At 37.1% G+C, this 18,955-nt stretch overlaps 1 protein-coding gene across 2 annotated transcripts in view; it reads right to left on the bottom strand.

The window, feature by feature from the left end:
- Positions 1–8,168, bottom strand: part of nprl3 (NPR3-like, GATOR1 complex subunit) — a 26,706-nt gene extending 18,538 nt beyond the window's left edge. The window contains exons 1-5 of one of the 2 annotated variants that reach the window (XM_051717298.1): positions 7,554–8,168; positions 7,275–7,344; positions 5,382–5,420; positions 4,350–4,482; positions 2,730–2,804 (exon numbers count right to left, since the gene is read on the bottom strand). In XM_051717298.1, the coding sequence (XP_051573258.1) occupies positions 2,730–2,804; positions 4,350–4,482; positions 5,382–5,420; positions 7,275–7,344; positions 7,554–7,749 (513 nt within the window). In that variant the 5' untranslated portion in view covers positions 7,750–8,168. The remainder of the gene's footprint in view (positions 1–2,729; positions 2,805–4,349; positions 4,483–5,381; positions 5,421–7,274; positions 7,345–7,553) is intronic. The other variant, XM_051717300.1, reaches the window with a different exon arrangement.
- Positions 8,169–18,955: the final 10,787 nt, after the last annotated feature.

The following is an 18,955-nucleotide window of genomic DNA, read 5'->3' as shown; positions in this document are numbered from 1 at the left end:
AAGATGTTTTCTGGCAAAAATGAGACGAGCCTTAATGTTCTTTTTGCTCAGCAGTGGTTTTCGTCTTGGAACTCTGCCATGCAGGCCATTTTTGCCCAGTCTCTTTCTTATGGTGGAGTCATAAACACTGACCTTAACTGAGGCAAGTGAGGCCTGCAGTTCTTTGGATGTTGTTGTGGGGTCTTTTGTGACCTCTTGGATGAGTCGTCGCTGCGCTCTTGGGGTAATTTTGGTCGGCCGGCCACTCCTGGGAAGGTTCACCACTGTTCCATGTTTTCGCCATTTGTGGATAATGGCTCTCACTGTGGTTCTCTGGAGTCCCAAAGCTTTAGAAATGGCTTTATAACCTTTTCCAGACTGATAGATCTCAATTACTTTCTTTCTCATTTGTTCCTGAATTTCTTTGGATCTCGGCATGATGTCTAGCTTTTGAAGATCTTTTGGTCTACTTCACTTTGTCAGGCAGGTCCTATTTAAGTGATTTCTTGATTGGGAACAGGTGTGGCAGTAATCAGGCCTGGGTGTGGCTAGAGAAATTGAACTCAGGTGTGAAAACCACAGTTAAGTTATGTTTTAACAGGTGGGGCAAACACTTTTTCACACAGGGCCATGAAGGTTTGGATTTTGTTTTCCCTTAATAATAACAACCTTCATTTAAAAACTGCATTTTGTGTTTACTTGTGTTATCTTTGACTAATATTTAAACTTGTTTGATGATCTGAAACATTTAAGTGTGACAAACATGCAAAAAAATAAGAAATCAGTAAGGGGCAAACACTTTTTCACACCACTGTATATATATATATATATATATATATATACACATACACACCTTTCACCACAAAAAATATGTTGAAGTAATTAAATTAATATCATAAACGTGCGACTAGTTGACTAATGGCTTAAATTAACGACTACTAGTCAACTAGGAAAATCTTTGGTCAGGGGCAGCCCTAATTTTTTCAGAACAAATCTATTCGCCCCACATAAGAAAAATGTGTTTTACAGTGCGTAATACTACCCTTTCACTTACTGGACAGTTATTGAAAAACTTCTGATTTAATCAGCTTGAACAAAACTGAAAATGATAAATAAGTATTTTGTCTCACAATAAATGTGATCATTTCAGGGATTCTCATTAGCTACATAAATCTGCAACATTTTTTGCAACATTATTCAATATTATACCAAATTAACTCAAAATCAAGCTTTAGAAACCACATGCAATGATCTCATGGATCAGAAATATTTTGCTGTTCATAGCGACAAACAGGTGTTAAGGAAATTATTGTGGTAGATTTTGTTACTGTTTAGTTTCTGGGAGAAAAAAAAAAATAAGTGTCTTTTACCCCGGGGGTGTTTTGGGGTCCAATGTGTAACAATTCAAAATTAATACAACTCGGCAACAATTTATCATTACTATTTTTATATTTGCAATACGGTAAATTTGCAGAGTAATGGTGGGCATACTGCCAGGGGTGGTGACCAGGGAGAGGGAGTGGGCATGCTGGAGAACTGATTATATGCATTTTCAGCAGCTTGAGCCATGACTTAGCACTTTGCCATGCTAAGTCATGATGGCACATGGGTGGGTCTGCTCATGGACTGTCTGATTGTGCAGATGGCAGAGTCCCGCCCCCCAGCAGTCCGTCTGATAGACAGCATGCTGGAGGCTTATCACCATCCGCGCCCTTTCTGCGAAACTAAACTAAAACTCTTGACCTCAGCAAAATAGATGATTCACTATACAGTGGACCCAAAAGTATTTGGACACTTTAGACATATTTAAATATGTATGAACATCGTTGTATTAAATAAGAAAACATCAAACCAAGTGTGTCTGCAAACAAATGATGCTACATCTTTTCTTAGAAATAATGACGTTTCTGAGCCATTTTTTGCCATTTTTACTTTTAACCAACTGGTCGGGATGTTGCCCTCAAGTTCACACAGGTGTCCTAGCAGAGTAATCACAGATGTAGTTTATCACACTACGTACATAATCCACTAAGTCTGACAACAAGAAAGTGTTCATTTTGAATAACATATCTATTGTTTTTTATATTTTTATGAATTTTTGATTGAAAAGTTTTCTTGTGCTAACTTTCTTTAAAAATGACACTAGATTTGATATTTATATAGATGTCATGTTATGCATTGACATTCACATTTTTAAGTGTGGCATAAGTGTCCAAATACTTTTTGGGGCTCAAATAATGGTGCAAAATTTATTTCACTTCAATGTTAAAAGTCATAAAGTCAACCCTAAAACACATTACCTGTATAAAGAATAATCTTTCATATACATTTGGGTATTTGTTCACAAACATTTGTATTTTATTTGTTCATATTAGACCATAAGTCTAAGACCACATTGAAAATATGGAATTCAAAATCTTTTGCATTTTAAAGTTTCAGGATTTTACAAATTCGAAATCAGAGAAATGTTAAAATGTAAAATATTTCAAATATGATATATAAAGAAATATTTCTGATTCTGCACTATTTCTGGGTCATTAATCAAATAATGAAATTTGTGACACTGACCATGTTAACTCCTCTAAGGTCAGATTTCCTGGCTTCCATTAAAATACACAAGATGCTCTGTGGAATATTCTCAGATAATGTTGGTATAACATTGATTATTAGGTTTGGCATAAATATGTCAATGCCAACTTAAGTACATGTTATTAAAGTAAAAGGAGTTTAAATATGTTTTGTTTTCTTACCCTTAATGCAAAAACAACACTAAACAGGATCATGGTGGGCAGCTCTCTTTTGGGGGAGGGATCGGTTTTGGAAACCTGGGGTAAAGGAATGTCATTAATAACTACAATTAGATTCTGCTAATTGTTCTTCAAAAATGACATTAAGGAAAGAGACACAAATGAGGAACATGTACAACTCTAAAGCAATAATAAAAAGGTTTTGTTTTAATCAATTTTTTTATATCTTTAATTACAGATACACTGGCGGCCAAAAGTTTGGAATAATGCACAACTGATCACAATGTATAGTCAGGACATTAATAACATGAAAAATTACTATTTCAATTTAAAAAAAAAAAAAAAAAATTGCAGAACTTCTTAAACTACTTCAAAGAGTTCTCATCAAAAAATCCTCCATGTGCAGCAATGACAGCTTTGCAGATCCTTGGCATTCTAGCTGTCAGTTTGTCCAGATACTCAGGTGACATTTCACCCCACACTTCCTGTAGCACTTGCCATAGATTTGGCTGTCTTGTCGAGAACTTCTCACACACCTTACAGTGTAGCTGATCCCACAAAAGGGGTCAATGGGGTTAAGATCCATAACACTCTTTTCCAATTATCTGTTGTCCAATGTCTGTGTTTCTTTGCCAAGTCTAACCTTTTATTTTTGTTTTTCTGTTTCAAAAGTGGCTTTTTCTTTGCAATTCTTCCCATAAGGCCTGCACCCTGAGTCTTCTCTTTACTGTTGTACATGAAACTGGTGTTGAGCGGGTAGAATTCAATGAAGCTGTCAGCTGAGGACATGTGAGGCATCTATTTCTCAAACTAGAGACTCTGATGTACTTATCCTCTTGTTTAGTTGTACATCTGGCCTTCCACATCTCTTTCTTTCCTTGTTAGAGGAAAAGTTAATTTTCTAGTACCAAATTAGCAATTTAACATGATTACTCAAAGATAAGGTGTTGGAGTGATGGCTGCTGGAAATGGGGCCTGTCTAGATTTTATCAAAAATGACTTTTTTCAAATAGTGATGGTGCTGTTTTTAAATCAGAAATGTCCTGACTATACTTAGTGATGAGATGCAAAATCTGTACATTATTCCATACTTTTGGCCGCCAGTGTAAATCAATGAATGTTGTTTAAAATAAAAAGGAAAGTTGGCAGTATTTCTTATATTTATGAAGTAAAGCTTAACTATTAAGTATGTGGACATAAATTATCTTGTCGTTGTATGTAAAACAGGACAAGCTTTGTGTTGAGATTTTTTTAATTTATTTTTTAAATTATATTTATAATTTAACAATCTGAATAGTAAATAAGAAACTGCCACATTTCTCCCTGTAGCTTGACTTTGTTCATTATGAATCTGTCCTGGTAAGTCAACAGTCAGCAGATGCAATGTATTTATCAATAGGTGGAGTATTTCTTTGAACAGAGTGGTAGCCCAACTTTTTTTTCTCTCTAACAGAAGGTGGAGCTCTTTGCCTGTGATCATGGTAGTCTTTGGTGCCTTGGTATCCTGATGACTTACATAACCTTTTGAGATGTTTAAGAATAAAGACTTGCCTAACAATAATGCAGGAAAAGATGTAAAAACTCTTTATATGCCTTTCTAACAGGTCTGCTTGGCATGCTCACCTGAATAGTATGTGGAGGCTGCAGTAAGGTTGGGTGCCCGACGAATCGAACATTGTCAATTTTTAGCTCAAACTTCTTGCCGCACATATCAGACTTGGTGGCCAAGATGGTGGCGAGAATAATATCAGAAAACCTTTTTTTAGGGGAAGGAATAAAAAGCAACAAGAATAAAGAACAGAGATCACAGAAGGCACGAAACTCAAATCAAACTTTTCCGGTGTAATGTCACTGGAGGATCTGATCAGCTTACAAGTACTATTATACTAGGCACTGAGAATTAAACACTAAAATACATGTTTCTAGGGAATGCACAAGGGGGTGAGTTATTGAGCAAATGATTTAGTGAAACATTTGGGCTTTTCTTCTCATCTCAACATTACAAGAGCATCTTAATATAGTCACTTATAAGTGTGAAAAAGTTTTGACTGGTCCCCTCTGGCAGAGTGATTTGTGCTGGTTTATATTGTTCATGCTGTAGATATCACCCATTCAGATAAGGCCTTTAGAGTGAGCCAGACCCAAAGAAGGCCCATGGTGCAAAAGCCAGTGGTCTGATTCAAACCTTTAATCTCAATGTGGGGGAATTATTTTGTCAGGAAAAATTAAGGACTTGTAAATTAATGTAGTTCTTCATGATTTTAAAGGATGATTGTGATTCTCCCACAATACTGTTTTAATATATCAACAAAACACTATTACAGTGATGTAAAAAATAATAATTGTACCAATTATGTTTAATATGTTATGTAGACTATAGTGTTGTTGTTATTTATTGAAATGTGTTACTGTGACCCATGATTTATACTGATACTATAAACTCGATTAAATTATGAACTTGGTTGAAACTATGCCACAAATCAAACAAGCTATTAATTACCCACAATTTCTCAATTACATTTGTCATTTGAATGCATATATACGGAATGTGAACAAAACAGTATATGCCAGATAAATTATAAGGGAGGAAAGGTAAACAAAGGTGGGGTGTTCTGGAAAAAGGAGAGGTGCTTTAGAATGTTGGTTTTATCTTACCCTGCTACCAACTGTTCATCAGTAAGTGGAGTTTGTTCTCTGAAATGGGAATAGGGCCATAAAGAAAGAAAGAAAGAAAAAAAAAAAAGAAAAGAAAAATGCAGCAGACAAGTTGGCAGAATGCATAACATATGTGTCAAAAAACAAATGAAAAAATAATTTAAGAATGATCTGAATGTATGCAAAGAATTGAACCACACCTGAAATCATTTTGTGATAGTAACTAATAATCTGAAGTAAACATTAAGTTTTTTTACTAGGTGCCTTATATATATATATATAAAAACATCTGGCAACATTGTTATATTGTGGTATTTGTTATTTTTTTATTCTTTGTCAGTCCTTTCTTCATGCATGAACTTTTTAGTAATTAACTACAGTCCAATTTTGTTTGTTTTGTCCTTTGTGATAATATGCACAGGCAATATCATGCTGCTGCATAGTATTATTGTATGTGCCATTACACAGGTAAAGTTTATTATCCTTATGATATACTCTAAAATATGTAATAACATTGTTATTCCAATTTAAGACCAATACAGTAAAAGATATTTTAATAGTAAATAGATATTTTAATATGGATTTAACCACTCGAGTCATATGGATTACTTTCATGCTGCCTTTATGTGTTTTTGGAGCTTCAAAGTTTGGGTCACCATTCACGTGAATTGTATGAACCTACAGAGCTGAAATATTCTTCCAAAAATCTTTTTTGTGTCCAGCAGAAGAAAGTCATACACATCTGGGATGGCATGAGGGTTTGTAAATGACGAGAGAATTTTCATTTTTGGGTGAACTATCTCTTTAAATACAGCACTCTGTTCTCTGTTGGATCAATCCATACCTATATTACGCTAGTTAAGCACTTACTATTGGCTCTGCATATCCAGACAACAATCTTAACAAAATGGCTAGGTAAAGTTAAAAACCACATACTGTTTAAAATACAGGTAATCTATAGTACAAATGACCCACATCTATGTATTAATACTATGTATTTTCTGTAAGTAAAACTCTAAACAATTGTGGTTGTTCATAAGTGTTGTTTTTAAAAGCAATAGCTTCTTAAAGGGATAGTTCACTTTAGTCATCATTTACTCACTTTGTTCCAAACCCAAATTACTTTATTTCTTTCGTGGAACTCAGGTGCATGCAAGGCAAAATGTTGGCCTCCGTCACCATTCATAGAAAAAGATGCAATGAAACTGAACAGTAACATAAGCTGTCAGTCCTGAACATTCTGCTATAACATTTCCTTCTGTGTTCCACATAAAAAAAGGCTTGGAACAAGATGAGGGTGAGTAAATTATGAAAATTGTAATTTTTGGGTGAACTATCCTTTTAATGTACAGAATAAAGTGGTCTATCACCTAACAGTAGAAAACAGCAAAGAAATAACAACAGATGTTCCTCCGACCTAATCTGTTGATCACCAGCTGCAAAGACAGTAAAGTTCATTGAAGTTCAAATGCTGTTAGTGTACAATGCAAACAACACTGCAGAAAAGCCAACAAACAACATCCTGCACTGTTCTGAAGCCATGTACAAAATAAATATTAAAGGTGCACTCAGTAATTGTACCTTAAGAAATTATTAGTCATTTTGAAACAGTCATATCAATCAGTAACTGTGTAAAAAACTGTTTTATTCTACATGGAGGGGGTCTCCTCGTGGGAGCTGCCATGTTAGGATCACATGACCAGCCACCTGCTTAATTTCAGTAACCATTCTGTTATTTGGACACTTTCACTGAAAACTATTGCGTTTGAATGATGCTGCATCCACACCGCTATGTGTCAGTGTATGTCCAAGATGACAAAACAAAAAATTACTGAGTTCCCCTTTAAGTCAAAGGGAGTTAGGAAATCTCCAAAACCTTTCATTGCATAGTACCTTGAATCTCCATCCTGGTCCTCTGTAGAATCACCTGAGGCATTCAGCACATACGGGCTCCGCTGTTTTGCTTTAATGGAAAAACACAATGAAACGCATCTTTAAACTGACTTAAACACATTTCCCTTTTGTATGTTGCATGCTTTAGTATATCAAAAACACTCATTTGCGGTGTATCAATCACAGACAATTGCTGATGTGGCAGGTTGATACTTCTCATATGCAATGGTAATGGTAACACACACCAGTTGGATGACAGAGAAGATGAGTGACACTTACACGTTGCTGATGAAGTATTTTCAGTAACCCTCTGGAACGGGTATCTGAAAAGCAATTTATTTCCTCGGCTGCCAGAACTAACTAGTATAACGCTTATGGGACTTGTTTTTTCTCCATTTTGTTGCAAGCTTGATTCTGACTGTTTCCACATCAGCTTAGGATCTGCATTTAAATCTGCAGACCACAGTTTGTACATCCCGACGCTTTTTTCTTAAAATATATATATAAAAACTGGCGCATTCAGGTTGCAGCTTGTGCTAAAAACGGGTAATGTTACATTTACACTCAATGTTTGTTTAAGTGGAGAGCTAAGAGGTTGCATCGCATGATGATTTAACGAAATTACCGTAAAATAGCCGGTGCATTTGATTTTCTATAGTGTAGCTACAACAAAGTTTTATTCATCCTCGGGAAAAAACTATAGGCTGTTTTTATCTCCTACATTACACAATACCTTCTGTCTAGACATATAATATGTATAACATATATTAAACTAAACTGACACTGAAATGTTTAAATAAAGGTTATTCCCTCCTGAAACAACGGTTTACCAAACGTCAGCGTTTGGTGTTGTTCTTCTTCTTCTTCTTCTTTTGTGGATTTAATGGCGGGTTGCAAACCAACTACAAAGGTGCATACCGCCACCTACTGTGCTGGAGTGTGACAAGGCTGGAATACGAGGAACATTTTCTATATTCTATATTTCAAACCAGTGTTTCTCAGGAACCTCATTATCGCCATTATTGTTCTACCAGTTTCTGGTCCAATAATTAAAATATTGCATATAGTGAATTCTGTGCTTCCAGAGGCTTCTAATTCTCTTAGAAGTTTAATTCTTTCCTGTTCATATGTAGTACATTTAATCAAAACATGTTCTACAGTTTCCATTTCCTGACACATATTACATAAACCTGTGTTGTGTTTGCCCATGATGTGAAGTGTTGCGTTTAGTTTAGTGTGACCCATTCTTAATCTTGTAAATATAATATATTCCTTTCTATTTACGTTATGACTAATTTTACTTCGTTTTATGTTACTTTATATTTTATGGAAATGTCTGCCTTTCTGACATGTGTCCCAGTACTTCTGCCATTTATTACAACATGCTTGTTGATTCACTTTCCTTCTACCTTACTTAAATTGACTGACAAGTTAATGTTGTCCAAATTAAGTGCTTCTTTAGCCATTTTGTCTGCTTTTTCATTTCCGTGTACCCCAGCGTGTGCTGGAACCCACAGAAAGTGTACTAAAACTCCCATATGCCTTAGTCTATGTAACATAACCATTTTTTCTATCAATATATCACTTCAACATGATTGGAAAGGTTGAAGGCTTGAAAGTGATGCCATTGAGTCTGAGCAAATTAAAATGTGCATTACAGACTCTGTCATCACTTCCTCATCCCAACCAAGTGCCATTTGAATGGCGACGAACTCTGCAGTGTACACTGAAGTTGCATCAGTTAATCTCCCTCTGTTTCCACCTTTAAATTTTGGGACATAAAATGCTGCACCTGATCGCCCCGTATCAGGGTTTTTTTATCCATCGGTGTATACTGGAGTAAATGCATAATGGGCAGTATTAATATGTTCTAATGTTATAGATTTCCAGACTTCCACTCTCTCCTTTTTGGATTCTGTCATGTAGTGCAGAGTCAATTTGTGGTTCATTAATTAACCGAGGGGGTACTGGAGATATTGCAACAGTTGGTCCAAATATTCTTGAGTCCAGTTTCATTTCGTTTGCCCACTCCTTAGCTTTCTATGCGAATCCTGATCCATTTGTATGTTTTATCTCCCAACTTTCTTCTAATACTTTCCTTGCTATATGTTCCTTATTGTGGCCCTTTAGATTCATCCAATATGCCACAGATAGTTTTTGACGCCGTAAATTTAAAGGCATTTCTGACAACTCCACCTGCATTGCTGCTACTGGTGTTGTTTTAGCAGCTCCTAAAATGCATCTTAATGCTCTAGCTTGTATAACATCCAGTTACTTGAGCCACGATTGGGATGCAGACTCACACTATACATCCATAGTCTACTATGGAGCGAAGAAGTGCATAGTATATTCCCATCAGTGACTGTTTGTCTGCACCCCAATCCTGTCCTGCTACACACCTCATTAAGTTAAGTACTCTGTTACACTTCTTTTCTATATATTCTATATGAACCTTCCATGTCATTTTACAGTCCATCCATAATCCTAAATATTTGAACTTTGTCACTCTTTCCAGTGGTTGTCTATACATACAGTAAGTAACTGTATATTTGATCCTATCTTTTTTTTGAAACCCTATTCTTGTAATTAAAATGTTTTATTGATTCAAAGAGAAAGCACAACAGAGAAAAACACAACATATATACACCGAATCAACATTTAACTTTTAACACTCATTAACATCCCTCCCCAAACACCAACCCCACCCTACCCCAAATAACACCCCTGTGGTCACATAAAATAATACACACACAAACAATAAAATAAAAAAATTTAAATAAATAAGAAATAAAGTATATAATAAATATACATAATTAAACTAAACATCTCCCTCCTCATCCCTTCCCCTAGAGTCCTCCAAAACTGCCAAATACCTACCCCACTTCCTGAAAAATAAGTCCTCCCACCCCAGCCTTCTATCTATCATCTTCTCATAAGCCGCCACCCTCCCCATCTCCGCACACCACTCCGGAAATGGTGGCGCTCCGTCTGACTTCCATCTCCTTAAAATAATTTTTATATATTTGTCACCCGAATTTATAACTTCCCCATCGCCCAAAATGCAAAGTCTGGGGCAAAGTAAAATTTGAGTGCCCAGAATGTCATGCAAATAATTCTGAATCTTTAACCAAAAATCTTGGATCTTAACGCATCCCCAAAAAACATGGGTTATGTCTCCAACTTCTGATTGGCATCACCAGCATGTGAGTGTGTCTTTAAGACCAAGCCTATATAATCTAGAGGGGGGTCCAAAAAAAAAATGTGAATAATCTTAAATTGCATAAGGGGAACCCTTGCATCTCTAGATGCAGACTTGACATTTTTCAGAATCTTAGTCCACACTCCATCCTCCAATACCAAATTCAAATCTTTCTCCCATCATTTCTTAATAGAAGTTAAAGCTCCATCCCCAGACTCTGAATTTACAGGGAGTAGTACACTGATGCCTCATGACCTTTTCCAAAAGCTGCAATCACCTCTCCCAAAGCATCTGCCTCCTCAGGGGGGTGTGTGCTACTCCCAAAAATAGTACAAAGCAGGTGGCGCAACTGTAAATACCTATAAAACTGAGGTCTGGGGATCCCAAAATGTTGGACCAAGTTTTCAAAGGATGTCAACACTCCACTTACATATAGGTCACCGAGTGTAGCAACCCCCCTCACAATCCACTCTGGCCAGCAGAAAGGGGACTTGCCAATACATAGTCTTGGGTTCTGCCATATGCTCGAGGCAACATTTAAATAAGTGTCCAATTTAAACAATCTGGACACTTTAGTCCATACCGAGCGTAAATGCGAAATAACGGGATGTAACTTAACTTTTCCAATTAGTTTGATAGAAATGCTTTGCAATGGCGAAATAGGGGCAAAAATGTCCTGTTCAATACAAAACCAGGGAGGGGCTCTCTCAGGTGGAAGTGACCAATGAGCCAAATGTCTGAGACTGAACGCATAGTAATAAAACAAAATCTTGGGTAGGACTAGCCCACCTTTCTCAATCGGCCTATGTAACTTATTAAAATGCAATCTGGGACGTTTACCATTCCAAATGAAGGACTTCACTATGCTATCGAATTGCTTGAAATAAAAGAGAGGGACATCTACAGGTAGGGACTGTTGCAGGTAGATACATTTTGGAATACAATTCATTTTAATAACATTAACCTTTCCAATCATCTATAAATGTAATGAAGCCCACCTGCCCACATCGCTCAAAAATCTTTTTATTAAAGGGTCAAAATTGACACTAACTAAATCAGACAAATTTGCTGGGAATAAACTGCCCAAATACTTAATGCCCTGTTTGGGCCATTGGAAGGCGCCCGGCAGGAAAACCGTTACTGGACAGTACGCTGTCAGAGCCAAAGCTTCGGATTTAGACCAATTAACTTTGTATCCTAAGAACTTGGAAAAGGAATTAATAATTCTGTGGAGGCAAGGCATAGATCTAGTAGGTTCAGAGACAAATAATAAAATATCATCTGCGTAAAGCAGAAGCTTATGCGCCACACCTCCTGCAATCACCCATGGAAAATCATCCTCCTTTCTTATCGCGGCTGCTAATGGTTCCAGGGCAAGACAGAACAATAAAGGGGAAAGAGGGCAATCCTGCCGAGTTCCCCTATCCAGAGTAAAATAATCTGAAATTAATCCATTTGTTTGTACTGCCGCTACCGGGTGTCTATAAAGTAGCTTAGTCCATCCAATAAAAGTATTTCCAAACCCATATATTTCCAAAATCTTAAAAAGAGAATCCCATTCTACCATATCAAACGCCTTTTCGGCGTCAAGTGAGATGGCAGCGACCGGAGACTGATCATTTGCCACTGACCACATAATACTGATGAGACGCCTGATGTTATCAGAAGAGCTACGGCCCCGAATAAACCCCACCTGATCTATATGTATAAGAGATGTCATAACTTAATCGGTTAGCCAAAAGTTTTGACAATATTTTTACATCTAGCTGGATCAGGGAGATTGGACAGTAACTTTTACACTCACTTGGATCTTTGTCCTTTTTAAGAATCAAACTGATCTGGGCTTGTGTCATGGTTGGAAGTTTTCCCTTCTTTAATGATTTAGTATAAACTTCTAACAAAAATGGAGCCAGTTCTGTAGCATAGGATCTAATAAATTCAGCGGCAAAACCATCTGGCCCCGGAGCTTTGCCAGTAGGTAGGGACTTAATTACCTCGTCAAGCTCCTCCAAGGTTATCTCAGAATCAAGAGAGTTTTTTTGCTCAATCGTCAGTTTAGGAAGATCTAATGGTTCCACAAAGTTTCTAATATCTTCATCAGTAGACGAAGATATGGAACTATAAAGATCAATATAGAACTCTTTAAAGGCATTATTAATATCAATGGCTGAAGTAAAAATTTCTTCACCAGCAGATTTCACTGAGGGAATGATAGAAAGAGACTCTCTCTGCTTTATATATCTAGCCAAAAGTTTTTCTGCTTTGTCACCCAACTCAAAGTATGACTGTCTCGCCCTGAATAACCAAAACTCCACTTTCCGCGACAAAATAGTATTATATCTATATTTCAATTGGGTCAATTCTCTGAGGCCATCAGCTGACATATGGTGTTTCAGCTCTGCCTCTGCACTTTTAATATTCTCTTCCATCTCCACAGTTCTCGTGCTTTAAGTTTTTTGATGAATGAGGCATACTGTATGATCCGACCCCTAAGAACCGCCTTAAGTGCTTCTCAAGCCACGCCCACAGAGGATACCGAGGACCAGTTGGTCTCCATATAAACAATGATTTCAGTCTTTAACATTTGTTGGAAATCAGGATTTTGCAAAAGGGACATATTAAGACGCCAACTATATGATTTCTTTTTCTCTATATGTGGCATCACCTCTAAACTCACCAGGGCATGATCTGAGACTAAAATGTTTCCAATTGAGCAGTCAACAACAGAAGAAATGAGGGATTTGGATATAAAAAAAAAATCTATTCTAGAATAAATCTGATGAAAAAAATGTATAGTCCCTACCAGATGGGTTCATATGTCTCCAAAGACCAAGATTTTTACACATCATATTAACAACTGACATATTGATATAATAAAAAAAATTTAAAAAATTGTGTGTGAAAAACAAAATTATACAGTCCACATTCCCCATTAGTGAAACAATCAACCCTCGAACATCCCCCCGAACAAAACAAACAGAAAAAAGAAAAACGTGCGCATTAACCCCACGCACGAAAGCGCCAACCGATGACAATCCCTCTAAACTCAAAAGGTCCATGAATGCCCACAAGCCCCTACGACAACTTTGCCATCGGATTGCTAAATTTTGCCTCACAAATTTGTGAGGCAAAATTACAAAACAGAAAATACTTTGTAAAATAAACCCAGCAAATAGGAAGAATTAACTCAAAGAACATGTAGATTCATCCACAGAACTGTCTCAAGGATGTGATCTTCCACAAAACAAATTCCAGCTGATATAAAACCGTTCAGATTCCTCGGACAGACAAACGAATGTTCCGTGAGCCGGCTGTTATAAGTTCAGCGGATGACGTAATCATTCCAATGTCCCGTAAAAATACTCAACAAAACAAACTACAGCCAGCAGGAGGAATAAGCATGAAGAAGGAACAGATTAATCCACAGCTGTTCCAAAGGAGTTTTATTCAATAGAACAAGCTCCAGCCACTAGGTGGAACCAATACAAAAAGAAACAAAACCGGCATCCCAGTTCCCCGGATGGTCGAGTCAATTCACTCGGAGGCCGCATAAAAGTATATACCATGACTTACACAATCCGTCAACTTTATAAAAGTGTGAGCATGTAGATATTTTGTGGTCATCCACTCTCAATCTGTCGGGGAACTTCAATGCAAAAGTAATCTTTCATCAATGCAAAAGTTTTTTTAAGGAAAAGTGTTATTCACAAAACAAGCTCCAGCTGCTCGGCGGAGCCAACGCAAAAAACCCAAAATGTCGCCCAGCTTCCTCAAGAGTAAGTACAGCGGGTCAGACCCACTCACATGAGAAACACCCAATGGTTTACTCACCCATTGATTCAATAAAAGACATTGCCTGATTTGGACATGTAAATACTTTGCGACCGACCTTCGTTTCTATTCTCAGTTTGGCCGGAAACATCAGAGCAAAAGTGATCTTTTTCTGATGAAAGAGTTTATTACATTCCTTGAACCAATCGCGTTTCTCTCTTGTCGAGTTTGCAAAGTCCGGGAACAAGAAAATATTATGGTTCTTCCAAGAAAGCTTCCCTTTGCTCCTCGCCTGGTGCAACACAAGATCTTTATCGGATGATCTCAGAAATCTGGCCAGAATCGATCGGGGCCTGTCTCCCTCAGCAGATCTGCGAGCCGGGACTCTGTGAGCTCGCTCGATTTCCAGCTTGTGGCCTGTTATGTTGAGCAGACTCGGGAAAAGCTCGTCTAGGAATTTCACCATATCTCTGCCCTCCTCATGCTCAGGAATTCCAACAATTTGAATGTTATTCCTGCGGCTTCTATTCTCAAGATCTTCAAGCTTTTCAAGGAGATGTTCCAGATCAACTTTTGTCGCGGGCGGATTAGCGGTTAATTCCCTCTCTGAAGATTCCAAAAAATCGATTCGTTTTTCAACATCAGTCACTCTTGTAACTAACTCAGAGAATTTTATGTCCATCGCTGTAATCGATCGACGTATTACAGCGAGATCCTCCAAGTCAGCAAGAATCTTCGTCAACATCACCGACATGTTGGACAACTGACACTGGATTCCTTCTCCCGCCGTGCCATCCAAATCGAGTCCCCGGTCTGTAGGCCTGTCGGGGCTTTCATCCTGAACACGTAAGTGTCTTTTAATGTCTCCAGAGCCTGAGGATTTTGACTTCTTTGCCATGTTTTGCAACAAAGGGCAAATGCGTAACTGGGTTTATCAAAATTCACCAGATTATAACATGAGAATAATCGAAAATTCAGCAAAGTGCTCAGAGCTCATCACTCACACGTCTGCTCCTTGCATGACGTCACATGACCCCCTGAAACCCCATTTTAATGACCATCATTCAACATTCTCTATTGCTTTTTGAATTTTTTGAGTAGCGAATGTAACATTTCTTCCCCTTTTCCACAATACTCCATCATCTGCATATAATGCTGTGTTGATGTCTGGATTAACTTCTTCAAATATATCATTAATCATAGTATTAAATAATAAGGGACTGATAACACTTCTTTGAGGTGTACCATTCTCTACATTGACCATATTTGACAGTATATCTCCCACCTTCACTTGAATTGAATGACCAAACAGAAAACTCAATACCCAGTTATATAGTCTTCCTCCAATTCCAATTTTCTGTAACATTAATAATAATCTCTCTTTCCACATCATATCATATGCCTTTTCTATGACAAAATACACTGCTATCAGTACCTCTTTCATTGCCAGAGCCTTTTTAACATCCATTTCCAGGTATAGTAGAATGTCCAGTGTGAAAACCATATTGGTATGATGCTATTAGTTTTTTCCTCTCTATTATATAGTACAACCTATTTGCAGTCATTCTTTCCATTAATTTACATAGGTTAGATGTAAGGGCAATAGGTCTATAGTTGCCTGCTATTGATGGTTCTTTTCCTGGTTTAGCTATAGGAATTATTACAACCTGTTTCCATTCCCTTGGCAATCTACCTTCCACCAACACCTTATTAAATAGATATATTATATTATATATTGTATTTATATTTATGCATTTGGCAGACACTTTTATCCAAAGCGACTTACAGTGCCCTTATTACAGGGACAATCCCCCCAGAGCAACCTGGATTTAAGTGCCTTGCTCAAGGACACAGTGGTGGTGGCTGTGGGGATCAAACCAGCAACCTTCTGATTACCAGTTATGTGCTTTAGCTCACTACACCACCACCACAAATAGGTCCAATACTGCTTTAAGCAACACTTCATCTGCATATTTAAACATAATGTAACACACTCTATCTTTTCCCGGGGCCATATAGCCAAACTGAGTTAGTACTCTTTTTAATTCAAACATCTCAAATTTAGCATCTAAAGCTGTACATGTATATTGTTGGATCGATATACTCCAGTCATCTTCTTTAACACATTCCATACATCTCCCAGCTGTGTTTCTACCTATTGAAGAGCAAAATGTTTGCCAGTATTTCCTTTTAGCCTGCTTGATAATTCTCCTCACCTGTGCTCTTTTCCTCTGATAGTTAATGAGGGATTCAGGGATTAAAGTCCTTCTCAGAACCCTAAAAGCTTCATTTCTCTGTTTAATAGCTTCAGAACATTCCTGACTCCACCTGGGACAACTTCTTCATTCCACTACTCTTTGTTTTAGGAATTGTCTCTTCTGCTGCATTAATTATAACAGAAGTTAATTTATTATTGCATATATCTATATCCTCCTCTATGTTGAATTTATTCAGTTCATCATTACATATTTTATTACATTTCATCCAATCTGCTTTATCAAATCTCCACTTTGATGGTTTTATAAATGTTCTTTTTGTCATTTCCATATCAATTCTACACATTATTGGGAAGTGATCACTCCCTATCATAGTATCCTCTATTATATCCCATTGACATTTTATTGAAATAGATCCTGATACTAATGTTAAGTCTATGCAGGACAGTGATGAGTTTCTAACATTAATTCTGGTACCTTTTCCACTATTTAAACATACCGATCATTGTTCATCCATGTATTCTTCTACTATTACACCATTTCTTTCAGTATTAGAGCTCCCCAGAAGAACATTGTGAGCATTAAAATCCCCACACCATATTACTTTACCATCACCACCTATTGTGTTCAAGCTCTCAACAGTCAATTGATTGCATGGATTATAAAAATTCACTATTTTTACACTCCTAATATACATCCACACTTCAATAACAACACATTCCATTTGTGTATCAATTATTATCTCTCTATATGCCACCCCATTTCTCACAAATGTTGCACACCCACCGCCACTCGATTCTATCCTATCCTTCCTAATCGTTGTATATCCTGGAATGACAAAGTTCAACTGCATTTTAAGCCAAGTTTCCTGGACAAATATGATATCCGGTAAAGTTGTTAAGTCATATATACATTTTTTTAATTCTTGACCATTTGCAATTAAACTTCAAGCATTCCATTGTAAAATCATAACTGTCATTTAGTTTTACTTCTCTGACAGCTTAGAGAGTCCTGTGAGATTGATGAACCCTCTGATTGTCCAAGTAGTGATTGAATCTGATCAACTGTAGTATCATTTATATCCAGATGATGAGCAGCTGCAGATATTATAATTTTCAGTTTTTCAGTTCTTTTATTTGTTTGAGCAGTACAGTTAATGACTTCAGCAATAAATGCTACAAACTTGACCTTATTAACCAAAAGAGTATATTCATTAACAGGGCATTTATGCTTGCAAGCTCCTATTCCAAGATCATCCTGCATCTGGGTAGAGCTACTATTCCTGACATCTCCATATTCAGTTTTAACTTGTCTTACTGCTTCTGCATATGAAATATTATGCATTGTCTTATATTTCATAGCTTCTGTGGCTTGCTTCTGAGCCTTACATCTTAGATAGGCAGCACTATGTGGTCCACCACAGTTACAGCACTTCACTTCCACTCCCTCTCCACATTTCCCATAATCATGATCTCCACCACATTTACAACATCTCCTTTTCCCTTTGCATACTGCTGCTACATGACCTAGTCTTTGACACTTAAAGCATCTCAGTGGCGGACGCACATATGAGTGTACTGTATAACATACGTATCCTATTTTGATACGCTCTGGTAACCTCTTGCAGCTAAAAGTTATAGTCACTGTAGTGCTAGCCTCTCTTCTGCCATTCCTACTTGTAAACAAACGTTGCACTTTGATCACCATTTCATCCTTTATTTGTGTTTTAAGCACATCATCAGCCAGTGAAACTGGTACTCCTGTAATCACCCCCTTAGTGCTTTCCATTTCTCACGGTACATGAACTTTGATAGCTACCCCTCCCAATTCCTTTATTTTCAATGCTATTTCTTGTTGTTTTTTATCCACACAATACAAGAGTACACGGTTATTGGACATGTACTTTGCAGATTTAATATTACCAATTCCCTGTTTTTCCGTTTGTGTGTAGCTTGAACCTGAGACCATTCCTCGCCATCTATGAATGAGGAATCATCTTCCCCATCTATACTTCCTGTATCCATCCTCTTCAGTCACAGCACAGCTGTTGCTATCCCACCAAACCACACGCGCAGTGTCCAGGTCCCAACTGCGACCATCCACAGCACAAAGTCAACTACTTCCAGCCAGCGTTTGGTGTTACACAATAAGCGCCATAGAAATCCAAATCACTGGAGAGAATGGTTCCGCATATTTCCTACCATCCAAAGTAACGTTGAATCGGATCACTTAGAAATCAGTATTGAATACCAATAGAATTTTGTTAAATAACAAATAAATACATCGAACTTGGGGGTTTACATAGTTTCACTAGATAATTTTATATATATATATATATATATATATATATATATATATATATATATATATATATATATATATATATTTTTTTTTATCAAAATGATTGCAAAGGGAATTATTGAAAATCTCTTTAAAGACCCCATGAAATCAAAATTATAGTTTTGTTTCTTGTTGTCAATGTCTACATCATAGTT

This window comes from Myxocyprinus asiaticus, chromosome 14 (assembly GCF_019703515.2).
Source record: "Myxocyprinus asiaticus isolate MX2 ecotype Aquarium Trade chromosome 14, UBuf_Myxa_2, whole genome shotgun sequence".
NCBI lineage: Eukaryota > Metazoa > Chordata > Actinopteri > Cypriniformes > Catostomidae > Myxocyprinus > Myxocyprinus asiaticus.
The sequence above is the reverse complement of the archived record's forward strand: the minus strand, read 5'-3'. Positions and strand labels throughout refer to the sequence as shown.